The following is a 21,540-nucleotide window of genomic DNA, read 5'->3' on the forward strand; positions in this document are numbered from 1 at the left end:
ATAAATGAGATGACATAAAATTGTCCTGGCCGCGACCACGAAATTGATAATAGGGCTAAATATTTACTACCTCGGTTTTATACCAAGGGTATGAACGTGTCTGGGTGGGGGACGATTGGGGTAATAGAGAGGAAAGTGCTGCGAATAGATTAATCTTAATCGAGAAAAAGTTGTATATATAAATATATGTTTATTTAGATAGAATTGAGTGGTTTATTGTGAACTGTATTGAAGATGTACACGTCATTGCCCATCGACGACTACACCGTGCGGATTCTGGAAATATTTTTCAACGTTGCTTTAGGCATACCGTTGAGTGTCCTGGGAGTTGTGGTCAACATTTTAAACTTGCTAGTCTTGTCACGACACAACCTGAAGGAAACCACCAACATAATGTTGTTGTCTCTGTCTTCACTTGATCTTTTTTATTCTTTCACGTCGATTTTTGTACGCTTACCTAGTGTGATTAATCTTATTGATCCTTATTTCGCTTTAACGTTTGATACTTTTATAAGGTTGGTTATCGAAATGCCCAACTCTGTGAGTTTCGTCATCACAATTTTCCACGTCACAGCTATAGGAATTGAAAGAGCCATCGCCGTGTTATTTCCCTTTCACGTATCTCGTATATTCACACCCTACAGAGTCAAATGGATGTTGCTTGGTTTATACCTGTTTGGGTCTGTACCTGTTTGGCCTTACTACTACCGTATGACTTACAGATGGGTGTTTCTTCCAACTGTGAGTAGGACCGTTGCTATGCCGATATCAACAGATTTTTATTTTAACAATATTCAAGTTATTCTTGACTATGTGAATTATTTTGTAAACAACACAACAACCACAGTGCCAATCATCTTAATCTTTATCTGTTCAAGTCTGATTATTTTTCAACTTAATCGTATAAAGACTAACGAACTGTCAAACAAAACATCCAAACATAAAAAGGAAATAAAAGTCGTGAAGATGTTGTTGGTTGTTTGTCTCGTCAGCTTCATGGTGTTGGTGCCGGAGTACGTCCTCCACAGTTACCTGGTGTATTACCTAGACGAGCTGTCCTGGAATTTTCACAACTTGGTTTCGTTCCTCGTCCCTGTGGTGTACCAGGTCAACGCCTGCGTCAACTTTTTCATCTACATCACGATGAGCTCCAAGTTTGCAGAGACTTACAAGTCTATCGTAGGTTGTGGTCGAAAATCTTTCAGCAAAAAGTAAAGAAAAAATAGCTTAAAAACTGTTTTACCAGCACCATCATCAACCAAGAGGTAGAGAATATTCATGGTGTATTCCAAATTTGTCTTTCCCTTGGTTTTTATGTTTAGAGAAACAAAAATAGCTCTGAACAGTGTTACACAAAAGTATTTGTCTCCCATTAAACTATTAAAATTAACACACGGGACAAAAACAAATAAACAAATAAAAAAACCCACCGCATTGTCTGTTTAGCTCTGTTCTGAAAGAACTTCATTTTAATAAATATGAAGCCATTTATACGTAATGTTTGTTAAAGTGTATTTATTTTTATTTTTATTTCAGCAAACTAATCATCTTGATTGGTTTATCCTGCTTTTATAGGGCAGTCGACTTCTGCATTACAACACTTGGGGTAGTTTCATGTTTCGTAGGTGACAGTACAATACCTGGGATACTCGCTGTAGTTGCACCTGGAAATATGAAGTAGGGTAAAATAGCTAATCAATGATCTGGATATATATATATATATATATATATATATATATATATATATATATATATATATATATATATATATATATATATATATATATATATATATATATATATACTAGCGATCTTTGCGTTTCAAATTGAGAATTTTTTGACGCTCACAATGTTTTTCTAAAACTTAGTTTTTAAAACGTGAAGAAATCAGGTGGTATATTTTTGGATCTAAATTGTTGTGGTGCTGGTTTGTCTAAGTTACCGCCCAGAAGCCCTATTGCGTTCTGTATAAAAGTCGTGAGTCACCCTGGTTCGGGTTAATCATGGAATAGCATTTGCCGGAGTGTCACAATAATATTATGCTGAACAAAGGAATGTGAGTGCCGTAGTGCTCGTGTGGTATTCTGGGGCGCCTAATTGCAACCTCCTTGTACGCCGTCCTTTTGACACTTTTTTTTCGCAGAATCGTCACATGGATTCTTGCCAACAATCCTTGGGACGGAACCCCCTTACCCCCCCCCCCCCTCACAGTTATGATGATACCATGTCCCCCCTGGTCTGATTCCGTTTGGACAAACTCCCCCTGCAATACAACACTAGAATATAGTTTTAATTTATCCTCAATTGTTATAAAAACAACCATCATTTATAATTTCAACATGTATCGTTGGATTTTCATGAAGTTAAGACTATGTGGTAACACAATTGTTGAAACGTTTTGCCTACCTTCGGTAAATGTGACTTCGGCTGTTGTGAAACTGACACAAGCGAAGGAGATGAAACAAACGAGTAGAATTCTGTTCATCTTGATGTAGGTCTTGTTCCAGCGTATGTTGATGTAGTAATTGTTCCAGCGTCTAGTTCAGGACCTTGTAAGTTTGATGAAGACAAGTCAAAGTGTGACACGTTTTATACTTTCACTGTAACTTTGTCACATCTGGCGCAAAGAAAAGTATTCTAAATTACTTGTGATAATTTTGTGACTTTTCGTCTTTTTTAATATAGGTGATTTATAGAAACTGATGACAAACGTTGTTTCCTTCAAACACATTTTGAGAATATATCCCTACATTTGTGTGAAAGTTCAAGTTGTTTTTTTACAAGCTTTTATTTAACTCAATTCTTCGTCAGTCTGTCGTCAGTCTGTCTAGATCGAAACGCTCGAGCGAAAATTCGGACACTTCTAACTTACAGATGCGGTTCACAGTTTTCACGTAGGACAAGACACGAAGACAGTGCATTCGGAAATTAAATTTGACTTAATTGAATGCCTAATTAATTTTTTATGAATTTATTAAAATTTTGACCACATTAGTAGGCATTTCTATCCAACCACACCACACGCGTCATCACGTTCAATAGCGTGTCATCGCGTTCAATAGGCGCGCAATGGTTTTTAATCATGAAATTCAATTGTAAATAAAAACATGTTCAAGTACTAACATTTTTTCATAAAAAACGTTTTAATAACAAGCTTTTATGTACTAATGCATTAAAAAGTAGAAAATAAATATTATAGACTACTATTTAAATAACTATAAAGAAAAGCGTGGGTCTCTTTCTAAACATTAGTAAAAGTATCCAATAGATACTAAAGTGATCCACGCTACTTTTTAGTAGATTAGTACATAAAAGCTTGTTATTAAAAAGTTTTTTTATGAAATTAAAAAAAAATTAACATTAGGTTGCGGTGGTAGAAAATTTGTGATAACAACTGCATGAAAAAGGCTTTGGAAGCAAATCCAAAAAGAAAAGCAGACTGAAATCGGAGTCAAAGGCCTATATGGCAGATAACAATTTGACACGTAATACTTAATTGTTTTAATTAAACATACTGGCGGCTATTATTCTGAATGTTTCACATATTAGTTTTAGATTTTACTAGACTACCCATTATTCTTGAATAACCGTGTGTTTCGGGGACATCCATAAATGATGTCACATTTTTTTGAAGATTTTTATCTTTCCCCTTCCCTTCCCACTGTCACACATCTTCCCCAAAAGCCATACCACACATTCAAAAAGACGTCACACGTGAGACTTGTTTTTTTCTTTTAAAAGCATAGTTTTCTTTCTATAATATTTTCTGAGCTCGAACCTCATTTGAATCATAAACGAATAAATTATTCAAACTAACATCAAAGGGGTCGTCCATAAATGACGTCACACTCGTAAGGGGGAGGGGGGGGGAGGGGTCCGTAATTTTGTGCTGGTCATATGTCACCTGTTTAAACTACGGTAAGTAAGCACAACTTATGGGTTGTCTTCTAATTATAGAATTTGAAGAAATGAACTATTTCATTCAAATTATATTTAGATCTAGATTCTAGACGTACGCTTTAAAATGTATACAATTTTCTCAGTCAAACTAATACAAATTACTTAACAAAACAACATAATGACCGTTGAACAGCCTCGTTTTTAACGAAATCATTTTAGTCTCTTAATCAGTGTTGTATTGATTAATCTAATATCAAAAAGTTCAATTTTTTAAAATACTTTTATTTGCAATTAAAACAAGTACATCAACATCACATTTTTTTAAACATAATTTCGAGCATCTAATGAAAACGAAAGGTTTTGCAAATGTACATAATGAATATTTACATGATGTCATGTATATGATTATATATGATTATAAAAAAATTGCAAAGGATGACAGTAATATTTCTGAAATGACCATGAAACATTGTTAAAAAACAATGGAATCGCGATATCGTCGTTTTCGGCAGTCATCATTACCATGACGATGGTAAAACACGTTGGTCAAGCGACAGGCTACTCTTAGAAATCAATGAAACAAAAACTTGTTTATTAGCCAAGTGAAAAAGCAATTTTTTTCTGAAAATTGACTTTGCAAAAAACAAACAATATATATATATATATATATATATATATATATATATATATATATATATATATATATATATATATATATATATATATATATATATATATATATATATATATATATATATACATATATATATATATATATATATATATATATTTATATAATATAAGTTGCCAGCTCTGCTGTGTTCCTGACTCACGTTAGGGAAACAAAGGCGGCAGGTCATCGTGCACTTGTAAGGTCATTAAAACAGATGAACTCTAAACTCATCTTCATCTAATCCGTGTCTTGTGATCACGAAGTGGAAAAGATGAGGATTGCTCAGCATCAAGCTGTGCAGGGGCGGAACTAGAAATAAAGGGCCAACTTGCAAATATTTTTTAAAGCCCCCCCCCCATATATATATATATATATATATATATATATATATATGTATATATATATATATATATAAACACAAAATATGAACATAGGATATTCATTGCTGGCCTGTTCGGGTTTTTAATTATAAAAAAGAATATAAACCATGAAAGTTTTGTATAAGTAATGGTGTCTCGTGTTATGTTTATTTTTATGTTTTTTTGTATTTATATTATTAATTTTAAATACATTTCCTTTTTATACAATGTCCTTCTTTAGTAAGTACTTAAAAAAAAATAATAATTAAGAGAAGCAATTGCTTTTTAAATTGTTCAGTACAAATCTATTAAAAGGAGCATTTGATCTCCCTATTTGACTATTTAAAAAAAGGAAATAAGTCATGGAAGTGGTTTGAACGTTTTCTTATCCTTAATAAGTTTGATTGTAGGAGAAAGAGGACTCGGCTATCACAGTGGTTTAAAAACAAAGGAAAAAAGGATATACAAGAGCGTGGGGTGGTCTCTATAGAATAAAGATAATCCAACCGCAGCTACGGTAATCTTTTTTTGCAAAGCAAAAATGCAAGAAATTTTTTTTTTAACTATAATTTTTTATTATAGTCGGCTGTGGGCCCCTAAATGGCGTCCCCCCCCCCCCGCATTGCGGGGTCTGGCGGCACTGTAGTTTCGCCCCTGAAGCTGTGATGGGAACCTAAAAAAAATGGCGTAGCTTTTGTAGCAATTTTTTTCTATTTTTTATTAAAATAAAATGTCTCTATTTATAACCATTATTTATAACCTTGGCTCCTGTTTAATTTACAATTTTAAAATACTACTCCCAATCCCAAAATAATTATCTCCGATTGAATATTAGGGAACAAAGCGTAAGAATATGAAAACCTACTAGACAATATATATATATATATATATATATATATATATATATATATATATATATATATATGTGTGTGTATATATGTAAGCCCTGCTAGGGGGGATACCTTAAATCTACCCTTCTAGGCTTATCTAACTAACTACTGTCCGGTCAGTGCAAACCCGGATAAACCCAGACTGATTAATAATCTAACCTTAATCTAAATGATAAAAACAAAAAAAACTTTAATAATATAATAAAATTTATTTAACAAAAATATGGAACCAAAACTTACATAAAGAAAACTAGATCTCTAGAATCTAGATCTAGACAAAACAAAACAATTTATATATAACAAAACAGAACTCAACGAAACAAAACAATTTATATATAACAAAACACCCAATTTCGGACTACATCATAGAAAAGGAAAAAAATGATACATTAATTAACATAAAAAAGGTTATATACAAAGTATTAAACACAGGCTGACTGGATTACATCTCAACAGCCTGTAGGTAGTTCACACAGAACAAACTCTAAAAATTACCTGGAATATCACCAGGAAACTGAGCTCTAAACTACTAGCTCAACAGACAGTTACCAGCCAAACAAAAGGCTCACGTAATATAAAATCTATTAATGTCATGTGCACATCCCTAGTGACTTAGAATGAACCAAACACTCTCCTGGGGGTCAACAAGATCACCCCAGGAAGTGTAAGTCAACTATAATGGCTTTAAAATAGTATAAACAACTTACAAGCAACATAACCAAACCCGACAGTCAGGAATGAACCGTAACTGTGAGTCAGGCAACAATAACTCCACTATTTAACCCAACAGCCAGGAGTAAACCATAACTGCGGGTCAAGTCTAAAAAAACTTTATCCCTGGCTTAACACCAGCTCAAGGGATACAACCAATAAAATATGTGTACCACTTAACCCAACAGCCAGGAGTAAACCATAACTGTGGGCCAAGTATAAATAAGCATTATCCCTGGCTTAATACAAGCCCAAGGGATACAACAAAGTAACAAAATAACATAAACATAATAATATAATAAAACTCAGAATCTGAGTCCACATGGTCTGACAAATCCACAATGGCAGTAAGAAAACAGCCACAGAAAAAAGCTTATGGCCAGCAACCAAAAATAAAAAGCAAAATAAAAATGTTTATAACTTACCAGGGTTGCAACGAACAAATACACAAAATAATAAGAGCTAGCTGATGTACTTCTGACTTGATGGTAAGAGGAACGCTTTCGTCCTCACCTCATCATTTCATCACACACAAAAGGACAGAATCATCAAGCCGGAAATCGACTTTCACACACCTCACACACTACCCGTAAACAAATAGTCCCTAATTCACAGATAACAAACCAAACGCCACGAAACATGCAACAGAATTACATAAAAAGACACTTAATATAAACCTTGACAACAATATAACGAATTATATACAAACTAGCTGTAAACAGGGACATAAACAGTGAGACAGCAGCGCCATAATACGGGACTACACAACTAAAAACTACGAACAATTTACGACATGAAACGAAACGATACATTCGCCTTCTAAGTTATAAATAACAATAAAATACACTCCAGCCGCTCATATATATATATATATATATATATATATATATATATATATATATATATATATATATATATCACCACGAAGTAACAAGTAATACACACACACACACACACATATATATATATATATATATATATATATATATATATATATATATATATATATATATATATATATATATATATATATACATGTATGTGTGTGTGGTGTGTGTGTTGTTTTAATTTTACTAAACTAAAACTTTTAAGTTTTAGTACCCTTAAAAAAATGTACTTAAATAATATATTAAAATAGGCTGTTAAAAGAGATTTTTAAAAATATTTTATACTCAGCTAAAAAGACTAGAATAGAAATGTTTCCTAGATAGACTAAAACTATACTACGAACCCTCATATTAATATATTATAGTGAATAGTAAGAAATACTCGTATCCCATTGATGATGACCCACGCATGCGCAACTGCTTGAACTCGGTACAGATAGTTTTGTCAAAAGAATGAGGCTAAACAGGAAAACTGATCCCATTACGCAGCTATAAAAGGATAATTTACTAATGTTAAGGAAGACACCCACGCTTTTCTTTATAGTTATTTAAATAGTAGTCTATAATTTATTTTCTACTTTTTAGTGCATTACTACATAAAAGCTTGTTATTAAAACGTTTTTTTAATGAATTTTTACTTTCTCGTAATACAAAGTATAGAGAAAGTCTTGTAATCGTGCAAAAAAAAAAAATCGAGATTTTAAAAATTCTCGACGTTTTACACCTCACTGATACGTAAAAGCATAATTTTGCAATCTTGTCCGTATGTCTGTGGGTCTGTCTCTCTGTATGTGTGTGTGTGTGTGTCTGTGTGTAAACACGATAACTTGAGCACCGTTACAGCTAGGTTGATGAAATTTCATATATAAGTATTTTATCAAAATCGTAGATCCTGATCAACTTTTGAGCGATTTCCAATAAACGGAAGTGGTACTTTTTCTACTTTGAATTTTTCAAAAGAATATAACTTGAGTACTTTTTCAGATAGATAAATGAAATTTCACATGTAAGTAAAAGATTTAATTCTCTACCGTCTGTCAAATTCTGATAAATGTCCGTTGACCGGAAGTACTAATTTACGCTATTTCCAATTTCTCAAAAAAAAACGCATGTAGATTTATAGAGTACTAATAATATTGCGCACTATTATGCACATTTTGTTTTGGCGTTCGCTTGGTGCGCAATTATTTTTTTTTTACGAGATTCTATTCTATTTTTAAAAGTTTAAGTAATTAAAAATCATGTCTATATTCTGAGTTATATAAGAATATTCAAGAAAGTTTAGGGGAGATCACTCCCGGTTTATTTTTTCAGTACTTTAAATGTTTTATTTACAATAGAGTTACATGACTAAAAACCATTGCGCGCCTACTGAACGTGATGGCGCAGCTATTGAACGTGATGACGCGTGTGGTGTGGTTGGATAGACATGCCTACTAATTGGGTCCAAATTTTAATTAATTCATAAAAAAATTAATTAGGCATCCAATTAAGTCAAATTTAATTTCAGATTGCATTGTCTTCATGTCTTGACCCACGTGCCAACTGTGAATCGTATCGGTCATGTAGAAGTGTCCAATTTTCGCTCCAGCGTTTCGATCTAGACAGACTGACGACTGACGACTGACGACAGACAGAGGAAGTGAGTTGAATAAAAGCTTGTAAAAATATGCGATGTTTGTGAAAATCAATAAATAGTGAGAATTATACAAAAAAAGTCATTTTCAAATCTACCAGACACTTAAGTTTCATCTATTTAGTTTTCCTCTTTTGCATAATTTACGCAAAGTAAGTAATTACCAAAATAATTTTGATAAAGTATAACAAACAAACACTAGCTTATTAAATTAAGAAAAATAATTATAAAGAAATGTTTAGAAATGTATGTAAATTTAGAATCAACAATTGATAAGAAAATGATATAGGCCTATTTCTAATTAAAATAAATGTTTAGGGGTTCTGAGCTTAAGTAACAATGAACAATTACATTATATTTTGATCTTAAATTGAAGTTACATGCACGTATTCTGAACTAATACATGTGATCCAGTAAGGTAAACTCAATATTCTGCTACTGAAATCAACGTATTAACTACTTCACGTCTATCTGCACATTTCATGACTTAAGATAAATAAAATAAGATAAATATTTCTTGCTAGTGTCCCATAAATGGGATGTTTGTGCAACAATCTACATGTGGCCGTTCGTTACTTGCATCCCACTTATGGGATGTCTGTTGTACAATTAATATAACGAAGTAGTAAAAAAAAATGTTACTCTTAAATTTTTGTTAGATAAAAATATGCTATTGCTACGATTTTCAAATCTATTTTTAAGAAGATATGCATTTTTCAGTGCGCGTGTTCCCCCCCCCCCCCCCACCATTTTGACAAGTCTAGCAAAGCCGGCGCTATAACTTCTTTCTAAATTATTTTTTTTTTTTACAAAAACACACAAATACAACAGTCGAATTTCCAAATTACAATGAACACATAGTTTGTGCTTTAAATAGTTTTCAATAAAGCTTTGCAATTTTTAAAAAATATGCGTCTTGTAACTTATGGAAGGTTAGCAGGGTTTGGGTTAAAATTCTTGATTAACAAAACTCATCGAACAGCTAAACCAGGCGATCAAAAAGCCCAATCACAATAAGCAAGTAGCGGAGTAAAATTGAGTAAAATGTAAAAAATATATTGTTTTTATTGTAAACCTATTGAACAAGAAAATAAAAATGTTAATGTACTTTGGTGCAATTTTAAAAAATAGAGAAAACCAATCAAAACTATGCTTGATCAGCATAGCAAAATATCGTTTTTTTTTAGTAATAATCGTTGTTAAAAAGTAAAATCGCAATAATTGGTAGTTGAAAACTAAATTTGTAAAATAAAAACTCTGAATAGGTTACAAACCATACGTGTATAAAGTTGAACCTAAATAAAATAAATAAAGATAAAAAAAGTCTTTAGTTAAGCATTATACTAAATAATGTAATTAAACCTTTCAGTCCTTAAGGGTAAATGACTACTAGTTTTGGAAAGAATAAAGCCGGGGTGATCTCCCCTAAACTTTCTCGAATATTCTAATATAACAGTAAAGGATGGCAATTCCAGTAGAAACAGGCTATAGAAATGTGTTTTATTACTTTTTTAAATACTAACAATTTTAAAATAAAATAGAATCGAGTGAAAAAGTAGTTGGGCACCAGATGAACATAAATAACGTGTGCATAATAGTGCGGAAAAATACTACTTTATAAAGAAACTTTAACTGATTTTTAAATGGTTGATTAAACGTTTTAGAAAGTCACATTTTATGTCACAGTGCATTGTCATCGAATCTTGACCTAATTGAAAAGTGTGAAACAAATCAGTCAGGTAAAAGTGATGTTTCTTGAGAAATGGAAAATAAAGTACAATACTACTTCCGCTCACCAGAAAACACTCAAAAAATGTAAGATAAAAAGAGAATACAACTAGGTGTAGAATTTTGTCCACCTCTACTGAAAAGGTATTCTATTTACCAGTATTTTTAAAAAAAGAATTACAGTAAAGTTCCACTTCTGGTTATCTGAAAGCAATTGAAAATTAAAAGCAATCTATGTATTATATCATATTTTTATATATGAAATTTCCCCAATCTAACTTAAACAGTACTCAAGTTACTTTGTTTACACTGAAATAAACTAAATTGCAACTTCTATCTATCAAAGATAGTTCAACATTTAAAATCTTGTCCATCTAACTTAACAGTACTAAATTTATTGGCTTTTGAGAAACTAAAAATAGAGTAAGTACCACTTCAGGTTACCGAAAATCGCTCAAAAGTTTACACAAAACTTTACATTTGATATAATACTTACATATGAGCTTCCGTCAACATAACTAAACGTTACTCAAGTTATTGTGTTTACAGAAAGACAGAAGTAAAGACAAACGTCGTAAAACTTCGATTTTTTTCTGCACGATTACAATACTTTTTGTATACTCCTTATACGACAAATTATAAAGAAGTTTAAAGCCTACAGTTTTACATTGATAAAATAACTTTAGAAACATTAAGGTGGATTATCTTTAACATGAGAAGTTCGTGTAAAATTAAAACAGAAAGAAACAAAACAAACCAACATTGTTCGGATATTGATTGTTTCTTAAACGTTTATTTAGCCCAGATGAAGCTTATAAGACATTTCAAAGCGTGGGAACTTGGTAAAACTGGTTATTATTTGTACACGTCCTTAAATATTTAAACTGATTTGGTTTTACCCCTTAAAGTGAACTGATTTTAATAACATGAAAATCACATAGGCAAAATAAGATTGACACTAATGGGTATAATGTAAAAAAAAACCCCAACAAACCTCACAAAAAGGCAAAGAAAATATATAACCACAAACATTTATCTAAAATAATACTATTATTAAAAAATCAATGGACAAAAATGATTTTACATAATACATCTTCCAGTGTATAGTGTAAATATTGAAATTGTTTGATAAAAATAAATAAATAAAACTATGCGAACAAACAATAAGGAGTGCCTTGAAAACTTTTACTTTCTTGTTACGCTTTAAATCTGGCAGTTTTCTAGATTTCCTTCTTAGTAATATTTTAATTTTAAATAGAGTTACAATCAATATCATGGTAGGTGTCAATATCACGAGACTTTTGAAAAGATATGTCAGGTGTTGTAAAACATAATTTTCATTGTTATAATTTAAGTTGATGTTAGGCACTAAATCAAAATGTTGTCTGGTTTCTGAAAGAAAAGACCATGTATAAGATTGGCGATGCAAGCTGCAAGAGAGATTCAGAATAATACAAATGTTTAGAGTTACCACTATTAGTTTGGTCGTGTTAGTGTTGAGCGAGTGTCTAGTAGCATGGTTCAAGACAGTGGTAGCCTGCAGGATGGCTAGTGTTGATAGATGACACACGTTGATTACAAGTCCCACGTCGTTGGACACCAGGTACAGTCCGTACGGGAACTCGTGGTCAGTGGCAGACGTCAGGAGCTGAAAGTTCACCATCCTCATGGCGAGGGTTGTGACGTAATAAAACAAGTTGCAGACAGACAGTGACGTCAGGATGACGTCTGATGAATTTTTCAACTTTTGTCGAAATAATATTGCGATGTTGAAAATATTTCCCAGAATTCCAAGAACATAAAGTGGTATCTGAACACACAGATCGAATAATTCGTTAGGCTCTGCTCTAACGCTAACAAACAACCGAAAAGAGTAATAGTTTCCCGGTGTGCAGGACAAATACGTTACACTCGAGTTCAAAGCAATTTTATGGAACATTTTTTTGTAGTGTTAAAACTGTTGCGTATTAATTACGGGGGCTGGTTTAAAAAAATAATTATATATTAACCCAATTTAGTGTTGGTAGTGACAAAAAATTCATGTTGAAACAATGTGAGAATTTAGCTAATAAGCTTGCCTTTAACAATCTAAATAATAAAAGAATGTCTTAGCAAATTAAATCATTATATCTTCAAAAATACGGAAAAATGTCACGATTTATTATTCCTATAATATTGGTATAACTATTTTAATGATTATTCTGTTTTTAAACGTTAGCTCTTTCAAAGAATATTCTATTAAAACGATCTATTACAGTCTCTTAAAGACAAAAATTGACAAAAATTACATTTCAATTTAGGGCGTATAACATACTAATTATAACCTAAATTATGACCTAAAATATTGATCTGATCAAAGAAAATATTAATGATTAAAAACCCAAAATCTAACTTGTTTTTATTTTGGACTGCTGAATGCTAATTTTTCAGTGTAAATCCCCACCCTCCCCCCCAAAAAAAAAACAAAACAAAAACAAACCGAGTTGCTAAAACTGCAAAATTAAGTGTATATCTATAAAATACATTAAGAATTCAAAGTAACTGAAAAAAATAGTAAAAAACAAATTTTTCTATGAAAGAATTTCCAGTCTTATTTAAAACATGTTGCAGGGATAAAAAGTTATTATTTTTGATATAACATCAGTTGTCAAGAAATACCTGCTAGGATATAAAATATGTATAAAGAGCACTGAGTACTTCATCTGCTACTTACGAATCTTTTGGGGAATTATGAAACACACAATTTTAAACAATAATTCACTCTACAACGGAAATATATCTCGAATGTCTATAAAATAATTAGTTGCTACAATTGTTTACCCAATGCATTATAACGTTTATATACGCAAGTAGTTTAAACTAAAAAGCCCTGTCAATTAGAAGTGGTGACCTGAAGTTTTAAAACAATATCTTTAGAAAAGTGTGACAAAAAAAACACACAACAACAATGAGTACGACTTTAGGTTATAAATTATTTTTATAGATACATGTAGTAAAACAAAAAAAAAACACTGAAGACAAAGAAAATAATTTCTTGAGATAATTGTGAATAAAAACTAAAATAAAAATTAAAAAAAATTAAATTGAATGTGACAAACAGACACACAACCCATTACGTTCTGCAATAAACCATTTGAAACGCTATTTTGCCTCGATGTTGAAGCGTTAACTTTTTTTTTCATTCTTAGTCTAAAACACATAGATTGTTATTGCACTTTTTAACTAGCCTACACTTCGACAGAAAGCGATTACCAAAAACTACACATTTTCTTCCACACAAAGGTATCGATGATATCTTGAAGCCGACAAATTGTTGTTTTAAATTGTCCCAATTTATCAATAAATTTTTATCGTAAAAAACCCTGAAGCATCAACTGCAACAAATACACGACTGGGCGTTATATTCAATGTAAAATCGGTAGTAAGGTATATGGGTACTTGCAACTCAATTCAACATTTTAAGTATTCAATATCGTCGTCGGTATTATTTCTCAAACCTCACTCAGTCTTGAATTGCTAATTGTTATTGTACACAATTCTGAAGCGGTTATTTGTCTACCGGAATGCTTCAGCGTTTCGGAAAATAAACGAGATGACATAAAATTTTCCTGGCCGCGACCACGAAATTGATAATAGGGCTAAATATTTACTACCTCGGTTTTATGCCAAGGGTATGAACGTGTCTGGGTGGGGGACGATTGGGGTAATAGAGAGGAAAGTGCTGCGAATAGATTAATCTTAATCGAGAAAAAGTTGTATATATAAATATATGTTTATTTAGATAGAATTGAGTGGTTTATTGTGAACTGTATTGAAGATGTACACGTCATTGCCCATCGACGACTACACCGTGTGGATTCTGGAAATATTTTTCAACGTTGCTTTAGGCATATCGTTGAGTGTCCTGGGAGTTGTGGTCAACATTTTAAACTTGCTAGTCTTGTCACGACACAACCTGAAGGAAACCACCAACATAATGTTGTTGTCTCTGTCTTCACTTGATCTTTTTTATTCTTTCACGTCGATTTTTGTACGCTTACCAAGTGTGATTAATCTTATTGATCCTTATTTCGCTATAACGTATGAAACTTTTATAAGGTTGGTTATCGAAATGCCCAACTCTGTGAGTTTCGTCATCACAATTTTCCACGTCACAGCTATAGGAATTGAAAGAGCCATCGCCGTGTTATTTCCCTTTTACGTGTCTCGTATATTCACACCCTACAGAGTCAAATGGATGTTGCTTGGTTTATACCTGTTTGGGTCTGTACCTGTTTGGCCATACTACTACTGTATGACTTACAGATGGGTGTTTCTTCCAACTGTGAGTAGGACCGTTGCCAGGCTGATACAAACAGATTTTTATTTCAACAATCAGCAAGTTATTCTTGACTATGTGAATTACTTTGTAAACAACACGACAACCACAGTGCCAATCATCTTAATCTTTATCAGTTCAACTCTGATTATTTTTCAACTTAATCGCATAAAAACTCACGAACTGTCAAACAAAACATCCAAACAGAAAAAGGAAATAAAAGTCGTAAAGATGTTGATGGTTGTTTGTCTCGTCAGCTTCATGGTGTTGGTGCCGGTGTACGTCCTCCACAGTTACCTGGTGTATTACAAAACCGAGCTGTCCTGGAATTTTCACAACTTGATTTTGATCCTCATCCCTGTGGTGTACCAGGTCAACGCCTGCGTCAACTTTTTCATCTACATCACGATGAGCTCCAAGTTTGCCGAGACTTACAAGTCTATCGTAGGTTGTGGTCGAAAATCTTTCAGCAAAAAGTAAAGAAAAAATAGCTTAAAAACTGTTTTACCAGCATTATCATCAACCAAGAGGTAGAGAATATTGATGGTGTATTCCAAATTTGTCTTTCCCTTGGTTTTTATGTTTAGAGAAACAAAAATAGCTCTGAACAGTGTTACACAAAAGTATTTGTCTCCCATTAAACTATTAAAAGTAACACACGGGACAAAAACAAATAAACAAATAAAAAAAACCCACCGCATTGTCTGTTTAGCTCTGTTCTGAAAGAACTTCATTTTAATAAATATGAAGCCATTTATACGTGATGTTTGTTAAAGTGTATTTATTTTTATTTCAGCAAACTAATCATCTTGATTGGTTTATCCTGCTTTTATAGGGCAGTCGACTTCTGCATTATAAACACTTGGGGTAGTTTCATGTTTCGTAGGTGACAGTACAATACCTGGGATACTCGCTGTAGTTGCACCTGGAAATATGAAGTAGGGTAAAATAGCTAATCAATGATCTGGATATATATATATATATATATATATATATATATATATATATATATATATATATATATATATATATATCTATATATATATACTAGCGATCTTTGCTTTTCAAATTGAGAATTTTTTGACGCTCACAATGTTTTTCTCAAACATAGTTTTTAAAACGTGAAGAAATCAGGTGGTATATTTTTGGATCTAAGTTGTTGTGGTGCTGGTTTGTCTAAGTTATCGCCCAGAAGCCCTATTGCGTTCTGTATAAAAGTCGTGAGTCACCCTGGTTCGGGTTAATCATGGAATAGCATTTGCCGGAGTGTCACAATAATCTTATGCTGAACAAAGGAATGTGAGTGCCGTAGTGCTCGTGTGGTATTCTGGGGCGCCTAATTGCTTCCTACTTGTGCGCCGTCCTTTTGAATCGTCACACGGATTCTTGCCAACAATCCTTGGGACGGAACCCCCTTACCCCCCCCCCCCCCCCCCCCTCACAGTTATGATGATACCATGTCCCCCCTGGTCTGATTCCGTTTGGACAAACTCCCCCTGCAATACAACACTAGAATATAGTTTTAATTTATCCTTAATTGTTATAAAAACAACCATCATTTATAATTTCAACTTGTATCGTTGGATTTTCATGAAGTTAAGGCTATGTGGTAACACAATTGTTCAAACGTTTTGCCTACCTTCGGTAAATGTGACTTCGGCTGTTGTGAAACTGACACAAGCGAAGGAGATGAAACAAACGAGTAGAATTCTGTTCATCTTGATGTAGGTCTTGTTCCAGCGTATGTTGATGTAGTAATTGTTTTAGCGTCTAGTTCAGGACCTTGTAAGTTTGATGAAGACAAGTCAAAGTGTGACACGTTTTATACTTTCACTGTTACTTTGTCACATCTGGCGCAAAGAAAAGTATTCTTAATTACTTGTGATAATTTTGTGACTTTTCGCCTTTTTTAATATAGGTGATATATAGAAACTGATGACAAACGTTGTTTCCTTCAAACAAATTTTGAGAATATATCCCTACATTTGTGTGAAAGTTCAAGTTGTTTTTTTACAAGCTTTTATTTAACTCAATTCTTCGTCAGTCTGTCGTCAGTCTGTCTAGATCGAAACGCTCGAGCGAAAATTCGGACACTTCTAACTTACAGATGCGGTTCACAGTTTTCACGTAGGACAAGACACGAAGACAATGCATTCGGAAATTAAATTTGACTTAATTGAATGCCTAATTAATTTTTTATAAAGTTATTAAAATTTTGACCACATTAGTAGGCATTTCTATCCAACCACACCACACGCGTCATCACGTTCAATAGCGTGTCATCGCGTTCAATAGGCGCGCAATGGTTTTTAATCATGAAATTCAATTGTAAATAAAAACATGTTCAAGTACTAAAATTTTTTCATAAAAAACGTTTTAATAACAAGCTTTTATGTACTAATGCACTAAAAAGTAGAAAATAAATTATAGACTACTATTTAAATAACTATAAAGAAAAGCGTGGGTCTCTTTCTAAACATTAGTAAAAGTATCCAATAGATACTAAAGTGATCCACGCTACTTTTTAGTAGATTAGTACATAAAAGCTTGTTATTAAAAAGTTGTTTTATGAAATTAAAAAAAAATTAACATTAGGTTGCGGTGGTAGAAAATTTGTGATAACAACTGCATGACACTTGTTTGGCCACGTAAAAGTAAAGTAAAGTTCCCTTTTCAAACCTGACGGTCTATAGGGCAAGTAAAATAGAGTTAATTTGTATCTGTGACCTCGGCATATGAAGAGATAGTGTGGTCAGCACTATGCCCAGCCGCCTTTACTTTCCCTAAAGTGAGTTAGGTACCCATCAGAGTTAGTTTGTTCTTGGATGGACAAAGGCTTTGGAAGCAAATCCAAAAAGAAAAGCAGACTGAAATCGGAGTCAACGGCCTATATGGCAGATAACAATTTGACACCTAATACTTAATTGTTTTAATTAAACATACTGGCGGCTATTATTCTGAATGTTTCACATATTAGTTTTAGATTTTACTAGACTACCCATTATTCTTGAATAACCGTGTGTTTCGGGGACATCCATAAATGATGTCACATTTTTTTGAAGATTTTTATCTTTCCCCTTCCCTTCCCACTGTCACACATCTTCCCCAAAAGCCATACCACACATTCAAAAAGACGTCACACGTGAGACTTGTTTTTTTCTTTTAAAAGCATAGTTTTCTTTCTATAATATTTTCTGAGCTCGAACCTCATTTGAATCATAAACGAATAAATTATTCAAACTAACATCAAAGGGGTCGTCCATAAATGACGTCACACTCGTAAGGGGGAGGGGGGGGGGGAGGGGTCCGTAATTTTGTGCTGGTCATATGTCACCTGTTTAAACTACGGTAAGTAAGCACAACTTATGGGTTGTCTTCTAATTATAGAATTTGAAGAAATGAACTATTTCATTCAAATTATATTTAGATCTAGATTCTAGACGTACGCTTTAAAATGTATACAATTTTCTCAGTCAAACTAATACAAATTACTTAACAAAACAACATAATGACCGTTGAACAGCCTCGTTTTTAACGAAATCATTTTAGTCTCTTAATCAGTGTTGTATTGATTAATCTAATATCAAAAAGTTCAATTTTTTAAAATACTTTTATTTGCAATTAAAACAAGTACATCAACATCACATTTTTTTAAACATAATTTCGAGCATCTAATGAAAACGAAAGGTTTTGCAAATGTACATAATGAATATTTACATGATGTCATGTATATGATTATATATGATTATAAAAAAATTGCAAAGGATGACAGTAATATTTCTGAAATGACCATGAAACATTGTTAAAAAACAATGGAATCGCGATATCGTCGTTTTCGGCAGTCATCATTACCATGACGATGGTAAAACACGTTGGTCAAGCGACAGGCTACTCTTAGAAATCAATGAAACAAAAACTTGTTTATTAGCCAAGTGAAAAAGCAATTTTTTTTCTGAAAATTGACTTTGCAAAAAACAAACAAAAAAACAACAATAACAAAAAACAACAACAGAAAACAAACAGAACACCAAAACGAATTATCCGCCTTACTTTTAAGTGAGATAAATTGGGAGAGAGTTGTCTTAGCACCTTAATTCGTCTTGCTTGACATTCCTTTTGTATGTAAATAATTGGTAACTTAATGAAAATATCGCTTTATAAAATATTTTAGAACTACATAGCTCTAAAGACTCAACACGCATAAAAATCTTTATAAATATTTAATTTGTTTTGTTAAGAAGGAGTTCAAATTATCTTATACGTGAGTGTTTTAGAATGACTTTTGTTCTAAATTATATAGGACAGATAAAAAACCAATGCTGTCAAATATTATCTTGGTTGTCTCGCAGAAAATATTGTGTTTTAAAAATAAACACAAAGCCATTAGAATCTCTAATTTCTCCTTTCATCTAGTAGCGAATACAAAAACATAAGCAGTGTCAACTGTAATTACAGTGTATTAAACAGTCTACATTTTTCTTTAAAAAAAGCTAACGCGAAATATATCTGGATCTACTTATTTAATGACTGAGTTTATCCCGCGTAATTCATGGGTTGCGTGAGATTAAGCAAAACGTTCATGATAGCAGCCAAAGTAACTAGTGTACTATTAGAATAATTTTACTTGTTTCAGACTGTAATTATGATGTAATTATGCTTGATAGAATAAACTTTAATATCTGATAAATGGAAATAACAAAAGAACACTGTCTTTGTAAACACATGGATTTATGAATGGTGATTGAAAGCATAAAATAGTAAATTTACGTTATCATTTTGAAATCTTTAATCAAAATAAAGTCGGGTGAAACGTTTACAAACATTTAGTTTTTTAGTTTGGTGATAAAACATTCTGACTAAGTTTGTGATGTAGTTCAATGTTAAAATGATTCCTGAATAAATAACAAAATTCAGATGACTACTAGTAAATTAAAAATATAAAAATCGTGTCTTACAATGTTTTATGTTTAGTTTACTAAATACAGTTTTTTATTTTTGAAATTTGTATCAAATTTTTAAAGCAAAATGGGTAATCAAGGGATTTTAGTCACAGAGTTTACAACAGGTAGTTCAGAACAACAGCCTGATGAAAATTTCACAGAGAGTACTCTAAAACATAATATAAACATCGGCCATAATATAAACATCGGCAACTTATTTCTAAATTCCTCTCATATTCTATCAGACGGTGTTTTAGACATTTTTTTGTTATTTTATTTATTTCTTTTCGAAACGATCGACTTGCTAGGTGTTGTTGCGAATATCCTCAACATCATCGTCTTTTTCAAACAAGGCTACACCGACAGCGTCAACGTCACCTTAACGGCCATAGCGGTCAGTGACATAGGGGCTCTCCTAACTGGCCAGCTGTATTTCATCATCACGAACCCCTGGTTTCAAAACTCTGATCTACCGGTCAATTTTTCCGATTTGGCAGCCATGACGGCGTTCTCTCCCCACACTTACTTCACCCGATCCTCCGGGCTGATCAACGCGTTTGCAGCTTTTGAAAGATGTCTTTGTGTCTTGAGTCCTTTGAAAGTAAAACGCCTTATAACTAAAAACACTGCTATTTTTATCAACGTTATAATTTTTTCGCTATCATTGCTAGATCTAGCACCTGTATACAGCGTGTTTTTTCTGGAATTTAAGTCCTTTCCCAGCCTCAATAAAACTATTTTATCCGTCTCGACACGAATGGACCCTAAAAATGTTTTCAGCGTATCCTACATTGTTACAGACTTGATCGTTCCTTACCTCCCGTTCTTTGTTATAATCACAAGCAACATAGTCATCGGACTGAAGCTTAGGTGCAGGTCTGATTGGAGGAGATCCCTGTTAAATCAAGTCACAAAGGCTGGTGTCTCCACAAAGGACAAAAAAATAATAAAAATGTTGGCCATATTAACTACAGTTTTTATTGTCTGCTTAATCCCCCAGTCAGCCATACTTACAGCTGTTATTTTTGTGCCCGGGTTAAACAGCAAGGGAAACTACTCCGACCTGGCGCTCGTGTGCTACTGTGTATCTTACATGATGGAGGCTATCAGTTCGAGTGTGAATATAATCATTTACTACAAGATGAGCAGTAAGTTTGGAGAAACTTTACTTTCTATTTGTAAGTAGGTTTTAACTTTATAATTAAACGAAAACAAATAATGTATTATTTTTTATTATTAAAAAAAACATTTTTTTTTCTATTTTCTTTTGTTGGTTACTACCAAGGCTGCTTACTCTCTTTAAAACATAAATTTTGTAAACAAATAAGCGTTGTGAATTTATAATGTAAATATAATAATCTACTACAAGACGAATTTGTTTTTTCCCACAGCGTTAAATTGATTTCTCGTTTTTCATTTTAAAACAGTAAGTAATAATATCAGAAAGGAATAAATTGTGTTACTTAAAATTAAAATTGTTATTTTTCTTAGCATTATT

At 32.5% G+C, this 21,540-nt stretch overlaps 2 protein-coding genes and 1 long non-coding RNA gene across 3 annotated transcripts; 2 read left to right on the forward strand and 1 right to left on the reverse strand.

The window, feature by feature from the left end:
• Positions 1 to 528: 528 nt before the first annotated feature.
• On the forward strand, positions 529 to 1,215 carry LOC131948223 (neuromedin-B receptor-like). The gene has a single exon (XM_059309759.1). It carries the CDS (start codon positions 529 to 531, stop codon positions 1,213 to 1,215), a length of 687 nt encoding a protein of 228 aa, XP_059165742.1.
• A 241-nt stretch (positions 1,216 to 1,456) lies between these two features.
• On the reverse strand, positions 1,457 to 7,111 carry LOC131948219 (uncharacterized). Its single transcript, XR_009387988.1, has 3 exons — positions 6,959 to 7,111; positions 2,407 to 2,617; positions 1,457 to 1,664 (listed from the first exon to the last, which is right to left on the reverse strand). It is a non-coding gene; the product is annotated as an uncharacterized LOC131948219 (long non-coding RNA).
• A 7,784-nt stretch (positions 7,112 to 14,895) lies between these two features.
• Positions 14,896 to 15,582, forward strand: LOC131948224 (neuromedin-B receptor-like). Its single transcript, XM_059309760.1, has one exon. It carries the CDS (start codon positions 14,896 to 14,898, stop codon positions 15,580 to 15,582), a length of 687 nt encoding a protein of 228 aa, XP_059165743.1.
• Positions 15,583 to 21,540: the final 5,958 nt, after the last annotated feature.

Source organism: Physella acuta, unplaced genomic scaffold (assembly GCF_028476545.2).
Source record: "Physella acuta isolate Inbredline_101_S28 unplaced genomic scaffold, ASM2847654v3 ptg000630l, whole genome shotgun sequence".
In the NCBI taxonomy this organism is placed as follows: Eukaryota; Metazoa; Mollusca; class Gastropoda; family Physidae; genus Physella; species Physella acuta.